We start from the raw sequence: 25437 nt of genomic DNA on the forward strand, positions 1-25437 counted from the left end.
GAATTCGGCAAAAACAACATGAAAGCACGGCTCCATCCTGCCTTGTAACAAAGGTTCAGGATTGTGGTCTTACAGTATGGGGAATATTTTTTTGGCACACTTTCAACTTCTTAGTAGCAACTGAACATTGTTTAATCACCACAGCCTTCCTGAGTATTGTTGCTGACCATGTCCATCCCTTTATGACCACAGTGTACCCATCTTCTGATGGCTGCTTCCGGCAGGATAACACTCCATGTCACAAAACTGAAATAATCTCAAACTGGTTTCCTGACATGACAGTGAGCTCACTGTATTCAAAAGGGCCTCCACAGTCACCTCCACAGTATTTTATTCTTCTTCTTTTTTTTTTTTTTTTATCTCATCCTATTCCTCCTATTCTATTGTTTTTCTTAATTTTTGTTGCTGTAACTTTGCACTGTTCACTTTCTGCTGTGACACAACAGATTTCCCACGCATGGGACTAATAAAGGTTTATCTTATCTAATCTTAAATTCAAATAATTAAAAGAAGACGAGCTACATTACATTTTTTTAAAGTTGATGTCAAAAGAGAAAAATACTGATAATAATAACAGTCTTTTCCCAAACTTAGGTGGGTGATATTTACGTCACACATACAACAATAAAAAATACAATGTAGATGTCTCCCAAAACAAAGTCAGGAAAGAGGCAAAATTATTTTAAGATAATGAAATGTCAGCCTTGATAAAAGTCTGACCTTTCTTACAACAATCGGTGCAACTGAAGTCCTACTATAATTGTTTTAAAAGGTACACACATCAATAAAAAACAACCTAATAAATACGAAAAACAAAAACTTTAAAATGACACATAAAAATAAACGCCGTGATTAGAATCACAGCGGCATCTTGTGGTTGTGATATATCATCGCAGTTTATAATACAGGTATCAAACACACTGTTCGCGTAAATACGTGACTTAGCAAAAACAAAAAACAAACAAAAATTATATTTTTAAGCGCAAATATGAAAAGCATAAGAACGTTTAACAGGTATAGGAACATGTAAAAGAATATTGAAGTTTTTGGATAAATTTGTAGTCTTACGTTATTTTTATTTCAGGCTTGGGAATCTTCCTGTGTTTGAAAAATAAATGAACATCGATCAGTTTGCTTAAACTTTTAAATAAGAAGGTAACGTCTTATGATTTTAAAGTGCACTCTGGCTAAGTTTGATCAATTTAATAATTAATTAATTTAAACATTGTGCACTGATAAATTAAGTTTCTTAATTTTAATTTTCTGATTATCCAAATATGTACTAGAGAAAATGATTCCAAAACATTAGCACCTATACATAATGAAAAAGACCAAATTTCTTGTTGTTCTGCTGCAGGGATCAAGCACAGAGGAGCTTGCGCGAACATGAGTCTTTTTTGGTCCTTGGTGGGCTCCGTAGCACGCAGTTCCACAACGTGCGAGCAGTGAAGTGAGGACTGTTGGTTTGAACAGCTTAAACTGCTTCTAGCTGCGAGTCATTATGTAAGTGCAACTTTTTACGATTGTGAAAACAATTTTAAGGCTTTTTATGTTACCCAGGGAGTGTTTTATAACGTTACTAAAGAACAGAGTGGATTTTCTTCCAGCAGGTTTGAACAGCGTGCTGCAGCTAAAATAATGTTAGCAGAGTAGCGGTGACTACTTTAATTTACCTACAAAAAAGTAATTCACGCACTAACAAATCACGTAATTGATTAAAACATGTACTGATAGCGTGGATAGACAAATAAGAAGCTGCTTTTGTTGTGTTGACGCCAAGCGTGGCCCGTGTACTGAAAGAGCTAAGCTAACAGGTTAGCCGTAGAGCTAGATGAGCCCGTAGTTAATTATGAAGAATGAAACACGTCGGTTTAGTCCTGCGATGTACTACAACTCACAATTTTAGGTTTAGGTTCCCTTTTGTAAGATTTAAAACTGGGCATCTATCTGAAGGCGTGTATCTAAATGTAAATATGCAGCAACTAAATGTTATTTAATAGTGCATGTAACTGTTTAACTGCATTAAGTTATTAATTTGGTTATTATAATTAAGTCTTAAAGATGGTTCCTGTATGGCCTTGCAGATAATTTACAAAAACTCAGACAACAGCAAGGCCTCATACCAGTGTTTAATATGACAACGTGGCCAATAGCTAATCATATTTTTTCCCTAGTTCGTTTTGCTTGTATGTTGTATTTCAGTTTTGGGTTTTATTTATTTATATTTTTATTTTTTGCTTTTTGTTGTTTGTCTTTTCCGATTTCTTTATTCTCTTCCTCGTACTGTATTTGAACTTTCAGCCAGCACAACATTGATGAATGTCGGCTAGGGAGGTTCGTAAATATCATTTGGTTTGCGGATAAGCTGATGTCAAACAACATCCCTAGAAAATGGCCTCATAGCTGCGCTGTCCTCACTACAGCAAAGGGAAATGGAACTTTCTGTGTTTACAAACATAAAATATCAACAAATATAATAATTCTAAGGGTGAAAAAGCCCCTTTTCCCATTAACATGATTCAGGTTGACTAAGCCTGGCAGTTTTTTGTTTTTAGTCATTTTATACCTTCTGTTTAAAACAGTTGACTCTTTGAGTACTAAAGTCTAATATTTGTTACAACAACCTGTTGTATAAATTTAATCTTTGCCATGTTTTAGATTGTTTAGATTTTTGATTTCACAGGTTGTCATACAAGTGTTTTTTTTATGGTTTTTGACCTTCAGATATTTTACTTGGTTCTCAAAAGAATTCATTTCTAACAAATTAAGAGGTACATCAAAAATCAAATGAAATGAAAAATAATGAAAATATTTAAGTGTCATGGCTTTGTTTCATTAGTTTAGCTTCTTTTTAAGTGTAATTCATGCAAATTATAAACAAAATTACAAAACCCAATTTAAAAGTTCTTTAGGATTTGTTACAGAAAAATCATTTTTTAATCCAAATTTTATTCCTTTTAATCTTTAATTATTAATTTATTAGTAAAACCAAAATCTTAATATATTTGGCCAATAAGAGTGCATCGTAAATTGTAATTTATCCTATAGGATCTTATGTGTGCGTGTGTGTATGTCCAGTCTGTTTTAAAACTTATGACAATCAAGAATTTAGATAAGTGAATTGAAATGTTATTAAATATAGATAAATATTGTGAATGACCTCACCTGCAGTACCTTCACAGCCCAACAGAGGGCTGCGACCCACATGTTGGGAATCTGCCATTAATATAAAATTTACAGTTAATACAAAAAAGCTCCCCTCTGGCACACTAAAGATAGAAAACATTTCGATTTTTTTGTTTCATATATATATAACATGGATAAAATCTCTTCTTATAAGATTTTTTTATTTAAATATTTGTTGTAAACATCAGAGAAATCTCTAACTCAGGAGGACACCTTTCTTTTTGTTTTGTTTTTTCTATGCAGAACCAAAATGGCAGAAAGTCAAGAAGAGATGTCTCCACTGGAGGCAAAAGTGGCACGACAGATCGAGGTATTTCCAATTTAAAGTTTAAACTCATAATTAGGTATTTACCAGGTAAAATTGGTCCTGATTTGGCTGTAAATGATTCCTACTCAGTACTACTTTGGCGATCACAATCTTCCAAGAGACCGGTTTCTCAAAGAGCAGCTGCAGGTTGATGATGGCTGGGTGACTTTCGAGACGATGCTGAAATTCAACAGGTTTGTTTATATCTCTTTAATGCATTCCATGTCAAATAATTACTGTATTTATTTTATTTTAATCTCTATTTTTGGCTTTCATTTATTTACCTATGCTTTTTGTTTATTGAGATTTTAAGGGGGGGGGGAACTCTACTCTGAAGTATGTAAGTGGGGTTTAAAAGTCCAGGCGCTATCTTCAGTTTGTTCAACTTTAGATTACTATTCAGTACTACTGATTTACTTACTTGTATTTACTGATTGATGAGAAGTCTCTTTAACTTAAGATTTTTAGCTGATTGCATTGTGTATTTATAAATGTGATCATCTGAGGTCTCTAACTAAACTTAGGACTGAATTTTAGATGCACTTTTTAAGGTGTTGTTTGACGTTATGAGACGCTGCAATAAAATCTACTTTGTAAATTTGTTAATTAAAATTCTTTCACTGTGAAATTGTATATACCTGTGGGGTATATTTGTTGGTTGCTTATATTAGACACTTTTTATTACAGATTAACTAAATACTATGCTTATCACAACTCGGCATTAAACACTGTGCTTACCTTCTGTGCAGTGCAGTTCTAACACTGCTTTATCTGCTGAAATATGAGCACAGAAAACTGGCCATAAAACCTGCTAAAGCACAGAAATTAGCCACAGAAAATTAATAAATGAAAGCTGACACATGATGTAAAATGCTCTGACAATTTCTGCTAGAGTGTCCTATCAAGTCCCACGTTTTGTCATCCTCTAGAGGTTGTAGTTTTGGGTATTTTGGATGTTGGTGTATATGTGTGTGAGGATCTTTAAATGCAGCATGCGAGTGCAGCTAATAGGAGGAGACAGTGCCTGTGGCTGTAGTGAATGTTCGTTTCAATGTGCGTTCACATTGCTGTTACTGCATTGTTGAAGTGGCTTTATTCTCTTCACCACACCTGTAATGACTAAAGGAGGTGTGATTGAGGGCTGACAGTAATTGGCAATTAACTAGCTTAATACCAGTATATTATTTATTATATTTATTGTTGTGAAAAACAGCCTTTTATGGACTGCAGTTCTATTACACTTTGTATAAAAATACTAGCACAACATGACATACTGAAGCTGCAGTAACAACCTTCAGTCCACAAGGACAAGGGTAGGCTTTTGAGTATAGCTGTTTGGGGTGGGGGGGCTGGGCAAGAAAAGGAGGATAGTGATGACTAATCGGTGTGTTTGGACCCTTTCTGTGATTCATGATGGGCAGGATGAGATGAGAGCATGCTCTCATGCTGTGCCTCAAGTTCACTTGTTAGCAGCCAGGTCACAAGTGGCCACAGCAAGGGCAAATGAACACAGCAGGAGGAATCCATTCCTGTAATCCCTTTATTAAAGTGTATATTTAGAATGTAATGTAGTGTGTCAGTCAGCAAATTACATTCTAATTGAGCTTTATTACTTGAAATGAGAGTGCCCACCCCACTCATATACATAACATGAGCAGGCTGAGAGAATTCAAAGAGGCAAGATTAGATAAGCTGCAGGGTCTTCTCCCTTATACTGCAGATGAATGCATGCATCATTAGTGTTAACACACAGCCCTACAGCCGTCTGTAGCTGAGTGTTTGTTGAAAGATTTGCATTCTTTTCATAGGTTGAAGTCTTTAACCACAGACAGCAGCGTCCTCATTGCAGCTCTGGAGAAGTCAAAGACTGGTCTCTTGGAAATCAGTGAAGACAAGACAAAGATCAGGAGGTCTCCCAGCAAGCCCTTACCCGAACAGAACGATGAATACAAGGATGCAGTTAAACACAAATCTGTATACATGGCAAGTTTTTTAGTTGTTTTTTTTTTTTTTTTTTAAACTGTATGCAAATGCTTTGAGAATGTGTAAATATTTGTTTGTGCTCACATTGGCATTTAGACAAGTTTTATTTTTTCAAACTAATGCAGCGTAATGCAACAGTGCAATACATCTTTAGCCTACCCACACTCTTATAAATTGTGTAGACAAAATAATAATTATTCTCCACCTTGATTGTATTCTTACTGTTTTCCCTACATTTTGTTTTTTCCTCATCTAGAAAGGTTTCCCTCTTGAAACATCCCTGGATGAGATTCAGGAGTGGCTGAATGGGAAAGGCTCGGTAGTAAACATTCAGATGAGAAGAAACCTCCAAAGGCAGTTCAAGGTACGGGAAACAGAACTTGAGATGTATATAATTTAAAAAAATATTTTTTGAATTTTAGGAGACCTTCTTATATAATTTTTATATTTCTGTCTTTTCAGGGATCTGTGTTTATCTGTTTTGACACTGAAGAGTCAGCCAAGCAGTTCCTAGAACGCACGGATATAAAATCATTCAAAGACAACGAGATGCTTGTGTTATCAAGGTAGGCTGTGATGCTTTTTAGGCACTTGCTAGCGGCTATCAATGGTGTCAGTGATTTAATAAAGAATTCACTGATTTAAGAGGTGTGGCAGATGTGTCATTGTACTTTGATGCCCTTATATCGGATGAAGTAGCTTGCATAACTTTTATAATTTTTTTTAAAAAACCTTTTAAATTGAACAAAGAAACTGAACTGTTTTATGTGTTGGGCCAATACAGACTTACAGGCCCATCGTACTTGACCTTGTGAACAGTGTGACAGCACATCTGCTGATGATGTTTCAGCTTGCTGTGCACTTTTCGTTCGATCATGACGGTTTTAACAAGTAAATGTTTCCCGGCATGGAGCCTGTAAAGTTTTTACCAGCATTTAAATGATATTAGTAGAGAAGCCGAGAGAATCAAAGATTATACAGTTTTTTTGGTGAATCATACAAAACTACTCTATCCCAGAAGAAAAATACAGGTGGTATTTCTGGGATACAAAGGGTAGAAAACAGCTGTAACAAAGTTTTACAATTATACTAAACTACATACATACATCTGGATGAGATGCATTTTTTTAACTGGGGTTTTGCAAACCTTTGAATTTCTCTGTGTGAAACAATGTAATTGATGAGCTGTTTTTTTTTTTTTTCTTTCAGGGAAGCCTACCATGCCAAGAAGGTAGAAGAGAGAAAACAGTTTAAAGCAGAGACAAAAGCAAAAGTTAAACAGTGAGTACATATTCTTTAGTATCTTTAATCATAAAACTGGATTATACATTTTGTGAAAAATAACCTTCCTACTTCTGTCCTTTTTATTCAGGGAAAAGGAACAACAGCAGAAACACGCAGAAAAAAAAGAAATGGTAAGCTCTCCAAGTGTTTGTGAGCTTATTCTGCTAATGAACGCACCACTTAAAGAATAAATAGGCTTTGTAATGATGTTTTCTCATTTTACTTGCAGGATCTGCTTTTGGATGAGCAGTCAGGACGTTTACTGAAGTTTTCAGGAGAGCTTGAAGGTGTTTCAAGAGAAGACTTCCACGAATTGTTCTCTGGGCATGGAAACATAAAGTGGGTTGACTTCACAAGAGGGGCCAAAGAGGTATGTTTTCCATCTGTTTCTTCATACATGTGGTATAACCTTATCTACTTACATCATTTACTTGTGTAATTCAATTCAACATGTTTTAATTGTAACCATTTGTTTTGTGTGTTTGTGCTTTTATATTTGTGCGGGTTGGTTACATCTGGTGAAATTGTGTCCTTGCAAGAGAGACTAGATGTCTGGGGTTGTTTAGACTAATGGGGTGATGAATGATAATATCCACATCTGGTAATTACAGGAAATTTCCAAGGATAGAAAGCAGTTTTCATTGACAGTACAGAGAGATTTTGTCTCTTGGAGAAAGGGGGTGATGTCTTCCTCAGGTTTCTAATGTTTGCATGACAATAAAGAGACTGATAAACCAGAAAACTGAAGTCAGGTTTACAGACTTTTTTTCCACAACACAACATGGTGGCATGACTCAGGATTGAAAATGAGTAGAGCTGTTTCATTTAAAAGAAATACTATTTGTTTAAATATTTTATTTTTCTCCTCCTGATAAGGGCACCCTTCTGTTTGACGGGAAAGCACAGGAAGCGTTAGATAAAGCCAAAACAGCACACGGAGAGGAACTGAAAATCAACGACAACACTGTCACATGGCAGCTGCTTGAAGAAGATGAGGAGAAGGATGTAATGAAGAAGATAATAGAGGCTCAACAAGGATCATTCAGCAGGTCCAGAGGCAGAGGTGAGATGCATTTTCACGTTGTTTAACATTGTTGACTGCATTGGGATGTAATCAGTTAATGTCAATAAAGATACAGTTCCACAGTGTCATCTATCCTTTATAGATGAACGTGTATATGATTTAGTAAGGTAGTCTTGTCTGTCGTAAAAGGTGGAAGAGGAAGAAGAGGCCGATGGGGAAGAGGTGGCAGAGATCAAGGCAGAACTCAGTACCAAGGAAAAAAGATTAAGTTTGAAAGTGATTATGAGCATGAGGAGAAGGGTAAGTTCAAAATCATTTAGAGCATTTAGTTCATTCAACTCAAAAATTTCATATCCTGTTCATTTTCAGTTCCTAATGGAGTCCCCCACAGATCTATCCTGGGCCCTCTTTTATTTGTCATCTGTTTCCTGTTTGTCATATTTTCCATACATTTAAAAAAAAAAAATCATTTTTCTAACAGTTAAACTCATAAATGTACGCAGATGAAGGCACAACATTGCTCCCACCCTTTCCCCTTGATAGTAGATCTCACGTGAAAAACAGAAAACAAAGTAGTGATATATACTCACGATATACACTAAACTATAGATGTGTAAGACAATGGGTCACTATATGGAGTCAACATAAAATAATCATGAATCCATTTCGCAGGCTTACATATTCTCAACATAAATAATGAATGGTTACCAGGAAGTATAGAATTTTCCAGCACACCCTCTGATGGTGAACTTAATCTTCTCTAGAATGTGGCTCACCACGTCTCTAATCCACTGGCCAAATGTTGGGGGCCAAGGATCCTTATTTTCTATAAACTTAATATCAGTTTCCGTTGTTATGTTGATGACATTCAACTCTACCGGTCTACTAAACCTACTACTGCCACCCCACCCACTGCCCTCTATGTTTACCCCCAGAAAATCAAATCCTTGAAATTTTCTCAAATTAAATTGATAAAATAGAGGTTCTCCTCATTGGCACCAAATCCACTCTGTCTAAATGTAACGGTTTCTCCCTTCCTTCTGGTCCAGACTCTGGGTGTCATGCTTAATAATAGGTTTTCTTTTCAAGCACACTCGCCTCCATCCATCTCTTTTACCTGACTGTACTGCCATCCTTGGTCACACCTCGGTTAGGACCCACCTACTGTAGCTCTTTTTGGTCTTTCTCTCAACTTGTTCATAAACTTCAATTGTTCCAGACTTCTGCTGCTTGCATCATCACCACCAGAACTCAGTCACATCCCACCTGCCCTTCAAAAGCTCCATCGCCTAAAATATTGTACTTCAATATTCTGCTTCAAAATGTAGTCTTGGGAACATATTGTAGTCTGTGTTAAGATTATTTCTTATCTAATTTGTATTTTCTTTTTTGTTTGTTTTTTTCCCTTTAACAGCTGTACCTATAAAGAGAGAACGGGAAGATCCCGGTTATGGTCCTGCAGCAAAAGTTATCAAAACTGAAAATGGATCTTAGTTATGACTTAAAATCAGTTTTTCTTTAATGAAAACGTTTATTACAAACAGTGAAAATGGAAAATACAGAGACAACTTGAGTCCATTCCAGTGAAAGCTTCAAGCTTTGGAAAATCGTAGGAAGTCCACCTGGATGTCAACCTGGAGAAATATGTTCAAAGCATCATTTTGCAGCCTTTTATGTCCCCGAATACTGTGCCTCTTATATTATTTGTTGTACCAATGTTTCTCTTTTGAAGATGTTCTGGTTTTATTGCATTCACCTTAAACTTGCTTTTTCACTATAATTTAATTTCACCAGGAGATTTTAGTTTATTTTGCAAGACCTGTGTGACATCTAGAATGTGTGTGGCGTTAGTTTTCCTACATTGACTGATTGAAAATATCTTCTTTGCTAATTTGTTAAGTTTGCATATGTGGACTGCAAATAAATAATTTACCAAAAAATGGGGGAAATCTGTCCTGTGTCACATTTAGCTGGAGAACATGTACTGTCTGATGTAATCTTACCGATTTCTTTTTGTGGAATTTGTAAGATGCTGGCAGGTCATATCGCAGTTCTGTAATAAAAGTATTTAGTGAGTATTTGAATATTTTAATAATAGAAGAAAAAAAAAGATGGGCTTAATTTTTCTTACCTGCTATGACTTCCATCTTTACTCCCCAGTCATTTGCCTTCTTTTGTATGTGCTGCAATGGGATCATAAAATACAGATCAGGCATCACAACACTCATACTATAGATAGAGATGTGAGTTTTGGCTTCATATTTAATGGTCAAATTGATAAATTAACTGCTAAGCAAGATGTAAAAGATCAGCTTTCAGAGACCTGAAAGACTGTCAGGGGCTGGTGAACTTACTTCTCGTGTTGACGTTTTATGAAGTGAGTAAACGGCTGTCTTTGCCATGGTTAAAGCAGCTCGGAGGAACTTCATGTCCATACCTTAAACAAAACAGAATAAGTAACAGGCTGTATGAAGGGTTAAAGGGATGCTCCTGTGACTACAAATGCACAGCCTGCCCAAACAGATGTGACAAATTAGGCAGTTGGTGAGTGGACGCTCAGGTGGACAAAACTGTCGTCACTGCCTGTCTGTGGCCCAAAATGATTTAAAAGAAATAAAGAAGCATGTTTTGGGGCTAGTTGGTTCATTCTAAACTTCATGGACTGATCAGCTACTTGTGGACACACACACACAGTAGTGAGTTTTTAAACAGTCAGCGCTCCACAGCTGGACACATGAAGTGAAGAGAGTAGTGTGCACATATAATTGCAACAGTAAAGAACTGTGTGCAAACGACAAGTTGCCGCTAATCCTTACTACCATAACATAAACAAGGAATAAACTTAAATGTATTATTTCTTTGAGTTATTTTGCATTTTGTTAGCCTGGGGAGGGGGGCTTAAGTCTCTAGTGCTTCAGTTATAAGAGGATTTTCAAAATTAGTAAAGAAAGAAACCGTTCAAATTTAAGACATGCGCTCACCTTGGTTGTGTTTTGTCCCAAATGGTGGATTCATTATGACAGTGTCAAACTTTTCAGCGTACGCCTCTGGCTCCAGACGACACATGTCACACTGGATCAAATCCACGTTAGAAATCTCAAACTCCTCTGCGTTTCTTCTGAATATGTCCAGAGCGTCATCGTCAATATCGAAGCCGACGCACAAACTGCAGAAAGAAAAAAAATAAGACACAGAGCAGAGAATAGACTACAGTAAGCCACGGCTATGTTAAACTTATAAACAATGCTCTCACCCTGCGTCAAGCATCGCAGCTCCGATGCTGAGGACTCCACAGCCACATCCCAGGTCTGCCACGAGTTTACCCTCAATGTCATCAAATGTACTCTGGATTGTGTAGAGCATACATGCTGCGGGGGGGGGGGGAATAATGAATACAAAATATGTGCTGTCACACGCTCAGCTGATCGTCACTGTTACCGTCATACCTGCAATATGAGCACTGGTTGGATACTGCTCAAGAAGGATTTTTGGCTCTTCAAATGTGTCCACCTGCTGCAGACAGCTTTCTAATTCCTTCAGTTTCATCGCTTAAAATGTCCCAACTTTGCGTGCAACAGTGGGTTAATTTAAATTTCCTTCTTTACTTTAAATCACCTTGAGAGGATAATTTGAGCCATGATTTCTGCTGAAGCTAAGAAGTTCCACGGGATAAGCAGCTGTGTACGTCAACCAAAACAATCCGACGATAAACCGTGGTAGCGCACATGTTCCTACCCGCGAATAGTGTTTATGAAACTAATAATAACATTAGTGATTAAATTAATGATGACAATATTGTTAAACCGTTTTACAAAAAAATGTTAATTTTAGTTTAATATCCATACTTTTATAATAATCTGTCATTTCCCTTTGTTATCAAAAATTTATAATGTTTTTAACTTAAAATCCTATAAATAAACATTTTAAAAAATTTACAAAGTTTTTAAAAAAATTAATAAATACTTTCTTTTTTATTTGCTACATAGACACGCAGATTACTCTGTGCGGACAGTTACTCTATGTGCTTTTTGTTATCTGCACATGTAGTATATTTATTATTATTATTGTTATTATTATTATTAGTAGTACTAGTAGTATCTTCTTTTGATTACACAAAAGATAATCTGCCTCTATCTCATTCTACCTCCAGTATCCTGTTCTGTCACCCCAACCATCTGAATGTTCTCCTTTACTACATGAATCCACTCTTTGAATCCTCTCTGTGGTCTTCCTCTTTTATCCATTATCCCTTCTCTACACATGTCCAAACCATCTCTCTACTTTGCTATTCCGGTCACTGCAGTGAAAACCTCAGCTCTGACAGCTCTAGCTCGCTCTCCTTCACTTCTCTTGTGCACTGTCCATTGTTTTGGATGGTTGACCCTAAGTATTTAAACCCTTCTGTCTTCAGTACCTCCAGTCCTTGGAGCTTCATTGTTACACCTATGTCCCTCTCATTCACACATGTGTTCTGTCTTGCTTCTACTTCTTTTATTCATCTTCTCTCTAGAGCAGGCCTCCACCTCTCCACCCTCTCTTCCACCTGCTCAATACTCTCCCTATAGATCACGGTGTAATCAGCAAACGTCATGGTCCATGAAGAGTCCCGACCACTGGAAACAAGCAGGGGCAGTTCTCACTATCTCACTGTCCTCATACATGTCCTGCACCACCCTTGCAAAGTTTTCTGCCACTCCTTACCTTCTCATGTCGTATCAAAATTGAACATATATTAACATAACATAACAATATATATTATATTATATTATATTATATTATATTATATTATATTATATTATATTATATGTACCTTACGTCTTATTGCTTAAAGCTAATTTATGTGATAGATATTTTTTACACACTTAGATTTTTGTTAGTTCTTGCTATTTTTTTTGTTTTTCCCCTCTCCTATTAGATGTGTCTACAAAAAATAAAAAGAATGCTGATAAAGATTCAAAAACTCAACCCCCACAAAAAAATAAACAAAAAGAAAAGAAATCCCTAACATCCCAATATAACAGCTTCAAATGTTTAAATAAATAACGGACTCTATAACACCAAATTCCAATACTAGGTTTAAGTAGGTCAAATACTAACTGTGTAGATTTATTTCCAGTACATGAAGTACAACGAGCGGAAATTACTTCAGGAAATTCTCTAGCCAACAACGACGTAATCAGCCGTATCGCGAGAAAACCCGAGAACATGGATACAAGACAACAAAAATAAATTTGTGGACAACAAGCCAGAGTGCATGATGGCGGCGTCGCTGCTACGCCGGGACAAGAAAGCCACTGCCGCCCACTTGAAGGCAGACTTAAACCGGACTGACAATAGCTCCGGAGTCCGGCAACTACAGGAGCTTCTTGACGCTGTACTGAATCCCGAAAAACCAGCGGCGGACGCAGAAGCTCTTGACTGGTGTAAATGTCTGATTGCAGGAGGCGAAGGTTTCGAGGAGTTCTGCAAAACGGTGCGCTCCTATGACAACGCGACTCTGTGCGGCTTGGTTTGGACGGCTAATTTCGTGGCATATCGATGCCGGACCTGTGGCATTTCTCCGTGCATGTCGTTGTGTGCTGAGTGCTTCAATAACGGAGACCACACGGGCCATGATTTCAACATGTTCCGGAGCCAGGCTGGTGGGGCCTGTGACTGTGGAGACAGTAATGTCATGCGAGAGAGTGGGTAAGTCCGAGCGAGCTAACCCGGCTATGCTAACCGGCGCAGCCGGTGACATTTTCTCATGTGTGTTGTCAGTGACAGTTTCCATACAATTTTATGAGATGCTGTTGCAGGCGGACAGGATTTTTCAATCCAGCGATGCTCATGTCATTTATAAATACAACCCACGGGCTAAGGGTTAACTAGGCTAGCTAAACTCCAAAGATCATACTGGTAGGTGTAGCTACAGGTTTCCGTGTCTGTGGCTGTTTAGATATGGTGTGGTCTCCTTTCTGCTGTCAAAATCTGAATGATCGTTAAGTAAGTGCCATCATTTTATCTTAATGTCTAAACAGCGACTGTCTCTGTTACTCTCTGACTCAACATCATATCTCTGTTCTTGATTACAGTTTCCTCCTACTCATAAAACTTAATTTCCACTCGCGGTTTAGATAAAATAATGTAGTGAACTATTAGCCTGCTTCCAGAGTTGGCCTGATTACCGTGAGATGATAATTTAGTTTGTTACGTGGAAAGCAAAATACTGGGTAACTGAGTAAAAACCTATATAGAGATTTAGCATGCAAGAGTCTTTACTGCTATTAAGTAAGCATAACGAAATTATAGTTATAGTCCCTCAAATGGTGCATAAAGTGTAAATAACAGATACTTATACTGACACACACATACTAATACATATGTGAACATATACATACTTGTGCATAAATTATATAGAACCGTATGTCATTTTGGATGATGTAAAGAGTAAGATTGGACTACATCTTTATAAATATGTGATGTATATATCAGGGTTGTAAATATGTGGAATTGAGCAGTAATGCACTTTACATGCGTTATTTACAGATTATGAAATCTCTATAAGAAGATTATATGAATGTAGATATATAATCCTGAGTGTTATGAACAGATGATCATTTTTTTAAAATATTACAGTCTTATGATCTTCAATAACAAATTATTCATATGTTAGACTATGTTTTTGTGTCATACTGATTCATTAGCTCGTAAAATTTGTGTATGGATATTTAATGATGTATGAGAAAGAGGTGTGGTAGTGTGTGGGCTGCTGTGAATAACCCTTTAGTTCCCACCTCAATCAACCATTATTACTCAAAGCCCAATCCAGTAAATATCACAACAATATATTCATGAAATAAACCAAAAGGAAAACTCTTCTGCTCAGACCTCTGGGCTGTTTCAGAAGCTGAATGCAAATTGTACTCAATTTCTACCTGATAATTAAAACATGCTAACAGTTTCTTGACCAACTTTATCTTCTTTTAGTGCACATGAAGGAACAGCAGGAGCGGTCAAATGTACCTTTCTGTGTGACACTGATTTAAAAAAACATTTCCTTTCCCCTGACAGGTTTTGTCGAAGGCATCGGTTGAGAACTGGGGAAAATATCCCCTTAATTCCCAGAGACCTGCTCTTGATGTCTGAGATGGTTCTTCCCCGCTTTATCCTGTGTATCATACAGTATCTGAGAGATGGATATGTTGAACCAGGTGAAAACAGTCATGACAGACACATAAAGTACAATACTTATTAACCAACGTAAACTGAACCTGTAACTTTAATGTGTGGTTGTCTTTAAACATTCACCGATTAAAGGTACAACACCAGACACTTTCATTCGCTTTAACTTCAGTGGTTTACATCTGATATGATATTATATAAGATGGAAAACATGAGCTGCTGTGCAAGCCTTATACAAGTGTTATACAACTATTTACACGTAGAGTTACTTTCACTGAGTGCTGGGTCTCGCATCTCTTATCTTGTTTTACCAGACACCTCAACTGAGAGAGATCTACAGAAAGTCCTGCAACAGCTGGAGCCTCAGATCTCCTTCCTGGAGGAGCTTACAAAGATGGGAGGAGCAATGAGGACTGTGCTGACAAAAATCTTGACCAATCAGCAGGCATTCAAGGAGCTGAGCATGGGTAAATATCCAGCTTAGGGTTTGGGCTCAATTAACAGAGCATTACCACTGATTTTTCTTTTTGTAATTTTAGGTCAGCAATATACTAATTGTGAAAAATATTTTACTTGATATATCTGAACCTAAAAAAATAAAATAAAATAAAAAATAGAAGGTTTTCTTGCTCACTGCTTAACTGTTGCAGGCCAAGAGGAGAATTTGTATGCTAAGAAGAACTATGACAAGTATTTGTCAGCACTGAAGAATTCAGGTCTGGTATCAGTGGAGGAAAAAGGCCAGAGTGCTGCTACTGATGTTGGTGTTGGGGCTGAAGGAGGTGCAGGCGCGATGGTCCTGTTAGGTAAGATGACATGGTTTTGTTTTGTTTTTTTCAATAATCATCCATCTGCTTCACATCTTTAAGATAAAAAGAAAAAAATCATAATACTCTCCATTTGTTATTAATTATTATTTTCATTTGAATAGATTTTAGTATTGTAAACCAGTCCACATTCCTATAAACATATATTAGATTCTTTTTCTACCAAGCTTTATATACATTACACATGCAGTACTTTTTAAAAATGTTTAAATAAACGCACATACAGTGAATAAGAGACCAAACATTTCATAAATAAGTTTGTTGGTGCTATAATAACAGATGACATATGTTCTAACTGTTGCTAAATAGTAATTAGTCCATTTGTTTTGTTAGGAAACAGCGGACCAGGGAGTCCAGACGAGCCAAGTAAAGAGGTATGTTAACGTAATGCTTAAAATGACACTGACCTGATAATGTGTGTTATTTTAAGTAATACGTTTTTTTAATTCCTCTTTTTATAAAAATGGTAAAGCCATATCACTGACCTGTGCAACATTAATGTTGTGTCTAATTTATGCTCAGTCAAAAAATGCTCAGTTGATGCCTTAATGAAAATTTGCAGACTTCTTGAAACTTATGTTGTTTTGTGTTTTCTTCCAAGGAGGATCAAGATGGAGGACAGTCTGTTGGTCAGAGGAAGAGGGTTAAGCTGAGTAGCAGTACCAAAGGTGCATGAAAAGAAAAGCATTCACACCATAATGTCTGAACTGAGCTGAACTGTGTATTCATTATGTGTCTTTATTGTCCTCAGACCCTTGTATTATTGAATCTCTGAAGCATAAGTGCTTCCTGGAAGAGTTGCTGTTTTGGACGATAAAATACGAGTTTCCTCAGAAGATGGTCACCTTCTTATTAAACATGTTGCCAGATCAAGATTACAAGGTATTTTCTTTTCCAATTTTTCATGTGCAAAAATTAATGCCGCATACCACCTTTCAGATGCCTGTCTGATGATTTTAACCTCCTAAGACCCAAACTCTTCCACGGCATGCATTTTTAATTTCTCTTTGATATTTGGGCATATTGGGACCCGATGAATGTAAAAACAAAGAATTACCAGATTTTTTTTTTACCTGATTTTTGTTTCTAAGAAAAATAAGAGCCACATATGAGGATATCCGTTTAAAATTTCGATAGAACAGTAGCAGTATAATGTCCTCGTAAGTGGATATCAGGCCCTTGTAGAGCAGAATTAAGTATTTTGGTCTAAATAACCCAAAATGTGATGTCCACATATGTGGACGCCAGGTCCTAGGAGGTTAAATGATTCCTTTCTATGACATGGTGCAGACCAGGAGCAGTTATACAGCTCAGAGGCTAAAAGTGGCCCACAAAGGCCTCCAAAGGGTGTCATTTCTTTTGGCTTCGTTCTGCACCAGAAAGCTGTTTTGCATGTCATTGAGAACAAATTAGAGATGGGAATTATCGTCATCATCTTCTTGCTGACGAACGCATTAACCACAACCTGCTGCATGACACCAAAGTGATATCGTTAAGCCAAGGACCTGCACCCACACATTAACAGCAGTGGTGTTTCTTTATGAGTTTACAGCAACTGAATGTGGAAAAACTGACGCATTGTTGAAATTGCACAAGACATCTCAGACAGTTTCTTTTTTGTAAATAGATGGTTTATTAAATTCTTATTGCATCTCAGTATTTTTGTCCTTGCAAAACTACTCTAGTAAAGTAAATGATTTACAGGAAAAAAAATCCTTTTTGAGCTTAGACCTTGGTGCAACTTCCTCCCCTCCTTCCTCCTCCGTCAAAGCCAGCTTTCTTCTGTGTGCCTGAAATCACCGTATTAGGGATATCTGGTCCCAGTTACACCATACACAGCCTGAAACTGGAGCGTTTGAGTTGTTTAAAGCTTGAGCTGGGATTACATGCACATATTTGAAATTATGTTTCCTGTGTTTAATATAAGAATCTTACCTTCCGTACTTTGGGATTAATATTTTATCATGCATTGCCTTTTCATCATGCCTTTTCAATATCAAACTGGGCTTAAAAAAGCTCAGTATGTATTAGTTTTTGAAGGCAAGCCTTAATTGTGTTATGGGCTTCTTGTCTTTCTCTCTGGCAGATCACCTTTACAAAAACCTTTGTCCAACATTACGCTTTCATCATGAAAACGCTGATGAAAAGCCACGAGTCGGATACGATGTCCAACCGCATCGTGCACATTAGTGTGCAGCTGTTCAGCAACGAGGAGCTGGCTCGACATGTCACAGAGGAGTGTCAGCTGCTGGACATCATGGTCACAGTCCTCCTCTACATGATGGAGAGTTGCCTTATTAAAAGTGAACTTCAGGGTAAGTCGGCCAGTTTGCTCACTATTTTGATAAATGCTCACTGGGGTTGTATTATTAAACATGAGAAGGGTTTTTTTTTGTTTTCTTTTTTTAAATGGTATTTTCCAGGTTATTCATTGTTGCTATTTTTGTCTTGAACTTAATAATAAAACTGAAATTTTTATTTAAATGGTTTTATATGCACCTGGTCAAAAGATCCATCATGACACAAATAATGGATGGCATTAGCTGCCTTTTTTATGTCTAATTGTGCAAATCTGTTACATGAAGCCACTGTGTTTTCTAAATCAACAATTAAATGTAAATGCTTCCTAAAGAACAAAGCACAGCTGCTAATTTTGCCCTATGTTTTTAATCATTCTTGGTGCTTGTATAGCCTGCACAGATGTTTCATTTCATTGCTGGCTCCAAGTAAAATGAGCTTGAATTTTTACCTGTTGGGTGAGTGGATGACGTGGGCACCCAAGTTTGTGGATGCGATAACGTGAGAAAATGGCAAGTTTAAAATTAATACCATAGTTGTTGGACAGGTTTGAATCTCAGTGACCTAGAACTCAAGGTTAAGGTCGGAGGTCAAGTTTTCTGAAAATTTTGCGAATGTGGTAACTTGAGAAGGAAGTCACCTAGGAGTTTGAAATTGATACCATAGGTATCTACTAGGAGGCTGAGCAGTAGCACTGGCGTAGACTCCTTTTTAATGCTGCACTCATCATTGTTGGCAGTGTTATAATAGCAGCCAGGTGTTGATTTAAATAACACATTGACCCATGTCTTTCTTTATGTTTATTTTCTTGTAGATTCCTGAATACAATTTGATCCCAATTGTCAGTGTTTCCTGTCTCGCTGTCTTTCTTTTAGATGAAGAGAACAATCGGCATGTTGTGGTGAACTGCAGTGAAGCACTGTTGAAGAACAACACCTACTGGCCCCTAGTTAGTGATTTCATTAACATCCTCTCACACCAAAGTGTAGCGAAAAAGTTCCTGGAAGACCACTCATTGTTGATGCTGTGGATGAGCTTTGTGTCGTTTTTCCAAGGTAAGTCCTATTACTTTCCTTCGTCTGAGCAAAGGTAATCATTTACGCACGCATTTTCACACTGAGAGCAGCAGGATTTATTGTGCATGCTTGAGGACAAGTTAAACAGTTCAAACAAAGGTCTTAACTGTTGGTGGAAACAGCTGGTTCTGAGTAAGCAAGGCCTTTATATTACGCAAAAGACAAATTAATGTTAGACAGTAGTCAGTGGTTTTGGAGATTGCTTTTTGGAAAATCTTTACATGCAAGCTTCCAAAACTTCCTCAAATGTGATTAGTCAATAAAAGGTGGACAGCAATCAGTGCTAAAAAATATTTTCTCTTGCCTACAGAGTCTGTTTATTTATACGCAGATATCTGGTTATACAGAATGAATGACAGCATATAGATTAAATTACACCACAACCAGAAAATGACCACTGACCAATCAGCAGCAGATATAGAGTGAGTTCAATGAGAAGCTGATTAAGCATAAAGTAGTTTTAAAAAACCTCTAAATGTACTTTTATGTTTGAGCTTTCAGTACATTTAAGGGTGTAGATGTTGACACTTTAAGATCATTGGATTAGATTGAGGCTTGTATTAATTAATTCTTGATTTAAAAAAAAAAAAGCTTCAAATTTTCCCTAGCCTCCTTTGTTAAATTAATGCTATGTTATCCCAATGAAATGTACTCAAACAAATGTACATACACCACAAAAGTGATTTTGTTATTATAGTCAGTGTGAGGCTAGTGAGTATTTTCATCTGTGACTCAGAAAGTTAATTTCAGACAATGCTTGTATCCCATCTATTGTTGGTATGGTGGGTTCAGAGATATCAAACCACATGGATGTCAGTGTAATACCTCTAGTTTTTGTTATTCACTCACAGTCAGGTCAAACACAACGCTTGATTTAAAAGCATGTTCCTGCAGATTTATTTAAACTTCTGGGCTTATTCAGAAGGAGATTTGTTGCCTTCCTTTTAAACAGTTCAACCAAAAGGCAGAGTTGTGGTGCGATAGATTCTTTATCACTGGATTTGAATTGTGGTTGGTGCTGCTGGCTTTTTACTGCACTCTACCACAATCCTAAAAATAACGCTCACCCTTGTATAGTGGGCCTGAGTATCCTCTTGCTGACGCTATGAGGACAGTGTCACTATTACCCTGTATCCATGCGAGCCACAAACTGACACATTCAATAGAGAGTTTTGTAATTCACATACTTGTTGACATTTTAGTATGTTACATATAAATATGAGGGGAAATGTTGAATTTTAAAAAAGCAGACTTGTATTTTAAACTTTTTATGTGCATTGAGAAGTTGTGCTTAACAGGTTATAACCATTCTGCTGCTGTCATAGGTATGAATCTGAATAAGCGGGAGTTGAATGAACATGTGGAATTTGAGTCTCAGACGTACTATGCAGCATTCGCAGCAGAGCTTGAGGCCTGTGCACAACCAATGTGGGGTCTCTTAACACACTGCAAAGTCAAAGTAAGTCTCACTCACAGGATTAATGGAACATGCGTTATAAGCACCCCAAGCTGCAATCACTTACTACATAATACTATATCAAATTTTTAACATCTGATTTTATGTGTTACCAGGAAACACAGGAATACACTAAAACTGTGGTTCGATACTGTCTGGAGACCTTGCAGATCTGGTTTGATGCCATTGGCTTCATTGATGAGGTATATTAATGGCAAACTGCTGTATTTACAAGTAATCTTTTCCCTCCCGTTTCACATAAATGTCTGTATATCTGTCATAGCCTGCTCCAAATCAAGTGACATTTCACCTGCCACTCCACCGCTACTACGCCATGTTCCTCAGTAAGGTATGCCACCTCATCTTTTAGTGCACAGTCTATTCTCTTTGGTGTCTGTGTGTATGTGTTTTTAAAGTTAATTGTTTGGTTCAAAATCCCCAGGCTGTAAAATGCCAAGGACTGGATCTGGACAGCCTCCTTCCTGACCAAGAGATGTTGATGAAGATCATGGTGCATCCACTCCAGATCCAGGTATAACAGTGGAAGACAATAGATTTGGTTTTACCTGCATGTCTAATGCACATCTGTGTCCATGTGCTTATTGTAACAAGTAAAAGTATTTGCAGACTACGTGGCTTCAGGTTAGGAGAAGGTTAAGTGATTCCAGCCTACCACGTCTAACACTGGTCTGCAGAGACTCCTCACTCAATTAACACTTTGTTCTATGTGACTGTAGGCGTGCCTGTCAGAAATCCACAGCAACATGTGGGTGAGGAATGGACTGCAGATTAAGGGACAGGCTATGACTTACGTGCAGTCACACTTCTGCAACTCCATGATTGATCCTGACATCTATCTGCTGCAGGTGAGGACTGCTGCTTCACAGACAATGCTTGTTATGAGTGTCACTCGTGTGTGTGTGTGTGTGTGTGTGTGTGTGTGTGTGTGTGTGTGTGTGTGTGTGTGTGTGTGTGTGTGTGTGTGCGCGCAATTCTTTTGTCATTTCAATTTAGTTTAAGTCTGCTTTCTCTTTTTTATTATTGAAGGTTTGTGCATCAAGACTAGACCCTGACTACTTTATCTCAAGTGTTTTTGAGAGGTAAGCTCTATTTCTGATAATATTATGCTACATAAAACATTTAACATTTGCAGATGGGTAACATCTGGTTTATAAACTGTCCTCTGATGCAGGTTTAAAGTAGTCGACCTGTTGACCATGGCGTCTCAGCATCAGAATGCCGTGTTGGACTCTGAGCAAGAGAGACCAATGCTAGAAGGAGCACTTACCTTTCTGGTTATACTAACAAGCCTTCGCATTCATTTGGGTGAGTGGTACAGCAGAGGCTGTGCAGCATCTTTATCAGAGTAGCAAACTACCTTACAGTGTATAGAGTTACCCTAGAGCTAATAAATCATTTGCTGAGGCTCTGCGAGGTGTTGATAGTTGGTAGGTTGTGTCGTTGTTGGCACGAGTTCATGTAACCATTGTTTCTCTTTGCTGGTGCAGTTTTCCTGTGTTTGGCACTCATCCCAGGAGTGTTTTTCTTTGCTGTATTACAATAAGAAGTGACTTTTTCACGTAAAACTCTCCAATGAAGTCCTTTACTTGGCTGAAAACATCATTTGAACTATTTCTAGTATTTGTTCATGGAGATAACCAAGGACTTTGTAAATTATACTCTGACACAAAAGGGCTACACTGACACTCCTCTCTTTGCATATATTGAAATATAACTGTGATGCAATTTCTCCCTAGGGAGATAGTGCTTTCAGATGTTCTGCTGACTTATTCATCCATATTACAGAACACTGCATTACAAAACTGCATTATGTTAAAGAGACAGTAGTCACAGTCTGTTTTTTAAAAAAAAACTCCTCAGTTCATAATTATCTTGCCAAACCTCAAAACTGGGCTCTTACTGGTGTTTAAAGTGGCAATCTTGCAATTTTTCATAGATAAATCATTTTGAATTTATTGAAAGAATAGACCTGTAAGTTGTTCCTAATTATTCATTTATTTAAGACATAAAATTAAATGTCTGTTTCATTACTGTCTCAGAAAGATGTAACCGACTGGTGATTGAGCCTGTGCTTCAGTGATACACTTGTACTATTATAAACTTTGTAAGCTCCCAGGAAAAAAAAATACCAGTATAGTGGCTTTAGGTTAAAAAAGTATTTAGCTCCTGAAACACAAATTGTGAGCATATCTTCTCCAGTGGCACGAAATGTAACATGTTTGTCAGTGAGATTACGATTTACCACTGCACTCAATCAGAAAAGCATCTACAAATCGTGACAGTGGTCAGTGGCTCTGGGTTTCAGCCGTTCAGTTACTATAGCGAGGTAACCAACTCGCTCCTGACCACGTGTCCCGTGGTTTGCTGACTCATGATGTGGGCAGCTAACAGCACTGCCTGATTCTTTTATTAAAACAAAAAGTTTCTTTTGTTTCCCCACTCTGTAACTCTGTGGCCTGTAACCACCTCTGACTTGGTTATTGCCAAGATAGCCAGCACTAAAATTTTTAAGATTACGTATTGTCAGCCATTTCTCCTATTTTGTCAAGTTTCTGTACTGGTGAAAGTCAGATCCCCTCACTGTCAGTTTGCCTTCACGCTCTTCTTCTCATTTTCACCGACAGGGATGACCGATGATGAGATCCTTCGGGCTGAAATGGTCTCTCAGTTGTGCATGAACGATCGTACGCACAGCGCACTCTTAGACCTTGTATCCTTCAGTCATTAACAAATACATTCTAAAGAGAAACTGTATTCAGTTATCCACAGTATATATGTATTTATATATGTTTTATTTTTCCTTAAGAGAGTTTTCATAGATTCCTGAAAATCCCAACCCAAAGAGTGGCATTGTACCCGGTAGCTGTAGTTTTGAGGATATGCTCTCTGCTGTAGCCGACTTCAAAGCACCTGTGTTTGAGCCTGGAGGATCCATGCAGCAGGGCATGTACACACCCAAAGGTAGGATATCCTGGTGAAGGAGAAGGCAGGATTTACTAACAGATCATTAAAATAAGTAACAGATATTTATAAAAGTGTTGTTACAGGTTTTACAGAAATGTCTGGTATGGTAAAGGCAGACGTTACACAGAATTGCGTCTATGTTGTTGATACTGTTATAGAAGTAGTTTAGTTAAAATATGAAACCTAAGAATCTATTAGATATTTTTCCACCAGCAGCTAAACAAAATTTTCATCAACAATTGTAGTCACAGTGGGACGGAAATAAACAACATTGCAAATAACTGGTGTTTAGTTCATGGCTTGTTTGTGGGTTTTAACAATTCTGGGTTCATGTCCTCGCTGAAGGCTTTCTGCTTGGTGATAGCATCATCATCTGAGCAGCATGAAGATATGTCTGCTGCCCTCCACTGGCCAACAGTAACATTAGCTTTAAGAATGCATGTAATATTTTAATATATTTTGGGGGGCTTTTTTAGCCGTTATTTGATAGGATAGCCAAGAAAACACAGGAAAGCTGGGAGAAAGACCAGGGGGAAGAGACACAGGCGTCAGGACAGAGTCAAACCTGGGCCTGTGCTTTAGACTTGCAGCAAATGGGTTGCCTGCTCAACCCAGTGAGCTAAATCAGCACCCAAAAAGACTGCAATATTTAAGAGCTTTTTAAGACTAGATCTAATGAGCTGGTCACTGAGCTTTGAATAGAAAATATGATAAAATACATATTTTTAAATATTGTCTTATTTTTGTTTTATGGCCTAGAACTTACAGCAAATAGTTTTTCAAACCAACAGCAGTCACTTTAATCACAAAGCTGATATCTGATTTCTAGGGAGTTTACTTTGTTCTCCAGCAAGAAGCATATGAGGTAATATACACACATTACGGTTGGTGCATTCTTGTGAAATAACTAATTGTCTTATCCAGTTCACGGAAAAAATAAATGTTGTCACTTTAAAACTAACATATGTTAAATCTGTTCTATTGCTTTTTAGACCGCTCCCTGTTATAGTTAAGAATGGGGCTCAATCTTTTGCACTAGATCTATGTCCTCAGGGCACCACTTGGGGGCAGACTTACACCACTTATGATGGTGAAAGGTGAAAAACAGGGAAAACGTGAAACAGTGTCACTTTGTACTAGAGATTGCAAAGCATTTCTCTTCCTTTTTTTCACTAGCCGAAGTGTGGGAGAAAGAGTTTGACCCCATCATGGTCGTTCTCAGAACAGTCTATCGCCGTGATGTCCAGTCCGCAATGGACAGATATGCAGCATTGTAAGTTTGATTTCCCCCAAACATGTCTGTTTTCTGTCACCTTCTAAACTCTGTATAAATGTTTCCTTTGCTCGGCAGTAGTTTTGTTGGCGTTTTCATGTTCAGTCATGACAAAAATCAGGTCGTCTCTCTTTCTGCTGGTGAAGGGACATGATTAGAAAGGTCAGCTCTGCCAGGTGTTGAAGTGATTCCAATTAGATCGGTGTCGAGAGAACTCAATATTTCAGGCTAAATTGTAATGCAGTTGTGGAAACATGTCAGCGGAGGTGAAGGAGATACTTTGGGGGTTAATTTTCTTTCTGGCTTCTGAAAATACTCATTAAACTGAAAGTGGCTCGCTCTGTTTCTGTGTTTGAAATGGCAATTGGTAAGAGCCTTTGTAATTCATGGATGGATCACTCATCCGCCTCTTTCACGTACATGCTTTCAGTTTTCTCTTCAGTTTTTGTGTCCAGTACAGATGAAACTAGAGCATATTTCTCTCTCAGACATATTGAAGCTGCCTGTGCCACCTTCAGAGTCTGATACCAGCCTCATGTTGCTCATTCACACTGTTTGAATATGATGGATTACA

At 37.6% G+C, this 25437-nt stretch overlaps 3 protein-coding genes across 4 annotated transcripts in view; 2 read left to right on the forward strand and 1 right to left on the reverse strand.

The window, feature by feature from the left end:
• Nucleotides 1-1408: 1408 nt before the first annotated feature.
• On the forward strand, nucleotides 1409-9308 carry ssb (small RNA binding exonuclease protection factor La). Its single transcript, XM_063499759.1, has 12 exons — nucleotides 1409-1503; nucleotides 3430-3496; nucleotides 3584-3687; nucleotides 5302-5476; nucleotides 5733-5840; nucleotides 5939-6042; nucleotides 6686-6757; nucleotides 6849-6891; nucleotides 6990-7130; nucleotides 7637-7823; nucleotides 7974-8084; nucleotides 9199-9308. Exons 2-12 carry the CDS (start codon nucleotides 3437-3439, stop codon nucleotides 9276-9278), a joined length of 1185 nt encoding a protein of 394 aa, XP_063355829.1. The 5' UTR covers nucleotides 1409-1503; nucleotides 3430-3436; the 3' UTR covers nucleotides 9279-9308.
• A 2-nt stretch (nucleotides 9309-9310) lies between these two features.
• On the reverse strand, nucleotides 9311-11464 carry mettl5 (methyltransferase 5, N6-adenosine). The gene is made up of 7 exons (XM_063499758.1): nucleotides 11231-11464; nucleotides 11038-11152; nucleotides 10766-10950; nucleotides 10139-10221; nucleotides 9916-9967; nucleotides 9788-9837; nucleotides 9311-9418 (listed from the first exon to the last, which is right to left on the reverse strand). The coding sequence occupies exons 1-7, from the start codon at nucleotides 11328-11330 to the stop codon at nucleotides 9377-9379; spliced, it is 627 nt and encodes a 208-aa protein (XP_063355828.1). The 5' UTR covers nucleotides 11331-11464; the 3' UTR covers nucleotides 9311-9376.
• Nucleotides 11465-12997: 1533 nt separating this feature from the next.
• Nucleotides 12998-25437, forward strand: part of ubr3 (ubiquitin protein ligase E3 component n-recognin 3) — a 40288-nt gene continuing 27848 nt past the window's right edge. For both annotated transcript variants that reach the window (XM_063497430.1, XM_063497431.1), the window contains exons 1-19: nucleotides 12998-13472; nucleotides 14838-14977; nucleotides 15263-15415; nucleotides 15599-15754; nucleotides 16109-16149; nucleotides 16377-16443; nucleotides 16527-16657; nucleotides 17862-18090; nucleotides 18949-19128; nucleotides 20475-20608; nucleotides 20722-20808; nucleotides 20889-20954; nucleotides 21048-21137; nucleotides 21343-21471; nucleotides 21653-21705; nucleotides 21798-21931; nucleotides 23251-23336; nucleotides 23446-23587; nucleotides 24767-24863. In XM_063497430.1, the coding sequence (XP_063353500.1) occupies nucleotides 13039-13472; nucleotides 14838-14977; nucleotides 15263-15415; nucleotides 15599-15754; nucleotides 16109-16149; nucleotides 16377-16443; nucleotides 16527-16657; nucleotides 17862-18090; nucleotides 18949-19128; nucleotides 20475-20608; nucleotides 20722-20808; nucleotides 20889-20954; nucleotides 21048-21137; nucleotides 21343-21471; nucleotides 21653-21705; nucleotides 21798-21931; nucleotides 23251-23336; nucleotides 23446-23587; nucleotides 24767-24863 (2549 nt within the window). In that variant the 5' untranslated portion in view covers nucleotides 12998-13038. The remainder of the gene's footprint in view (nucleotides 13473-14837; nucleotides 14978-15262; nucleotides 15416-15598; nucleotides 15755-16108; nucleotides 16150-16376; nucleotides 16444-16526; nucleotides 16658-17861; nucleotides 18091-18948; nucleotides 19129-20474; nucleotides 20609-20721; nucleotides 20809-20888; nucleotides 20955-21047; nucleotides 21138-21342; nucleotides 21472-21652; nucleotides 21706-21797; nucleotides 21932-23250; nucleotides 23337-23445; nucleotides 23588-24766; nucleotides 24864-25437) is intronic.

This window comes from Pelmatolapia mariae, linkage group LG16_19 (assembly GCF_036321145.2).
Source record: "Pelmatolapia mariae isolate MD_Pm_ZW linkage group LG16_19, Pm_UMD_F_2, whole genome shotgun sequence".
Lineage (NCBI taxonomy): Eukaryota > Metazoa > Chordata > Actinopteri > Cichliformes > Cichlidae > Pelmatolapia > Pelmatolapia mariae.

What these genes read in the sequence shown, in the direction of transcription:
- ssb (XM_063499759.1), top strand. Translation starts at nt 3,437, where the DNA reads ATGGCAGAAAGTCAAGAAGAGATGTCTCCACTGGAGGCAAAAGTGGCA. An exon ending in AAGTGGCACGACAGATCGAG is followed by an intron (nt 3,497 to 3,583) that starts GTATTTCCAATT and finishes ATTCCTACTCAG; the next exon opens with TACTACTTTGGCGATCACAA. An exon ending in ACCTCCAAAGGCAGTTCAAG is followed by an intron (nt 5,841 to 5,938) that starts GTACGGGAAACA and finishes CTGTCTTTTCAG; the next exon opens with GGATCTGTGTTTATCTGTTT.
- mettl5 (XM_063499758.1), bottom strand. Translation starts at nt 11,330, where the DNA reads ATGAAACTGAAGGAATTAGAAAGCTGTCTGCAGCAGGTGGACACATTT. An exon ending in GCTGCGATGCTTGACGCAGG is followed by an intron (nt 10,951 to 11,037) that starts GTGAGAGCATTG and finishes TTCTTTCTGCAG; the next exon opens with TTTGTGCGTCGGCTTCGATA. An exon ending in AAAGATGGAAGTCATAGCAG is followed by an intron (nt 9,838 to 9,915) that starts GTAAGAAAAATT and finishes CTTTTATTACAG; the next exon opens with AACTGCGATATGACCTGCCA.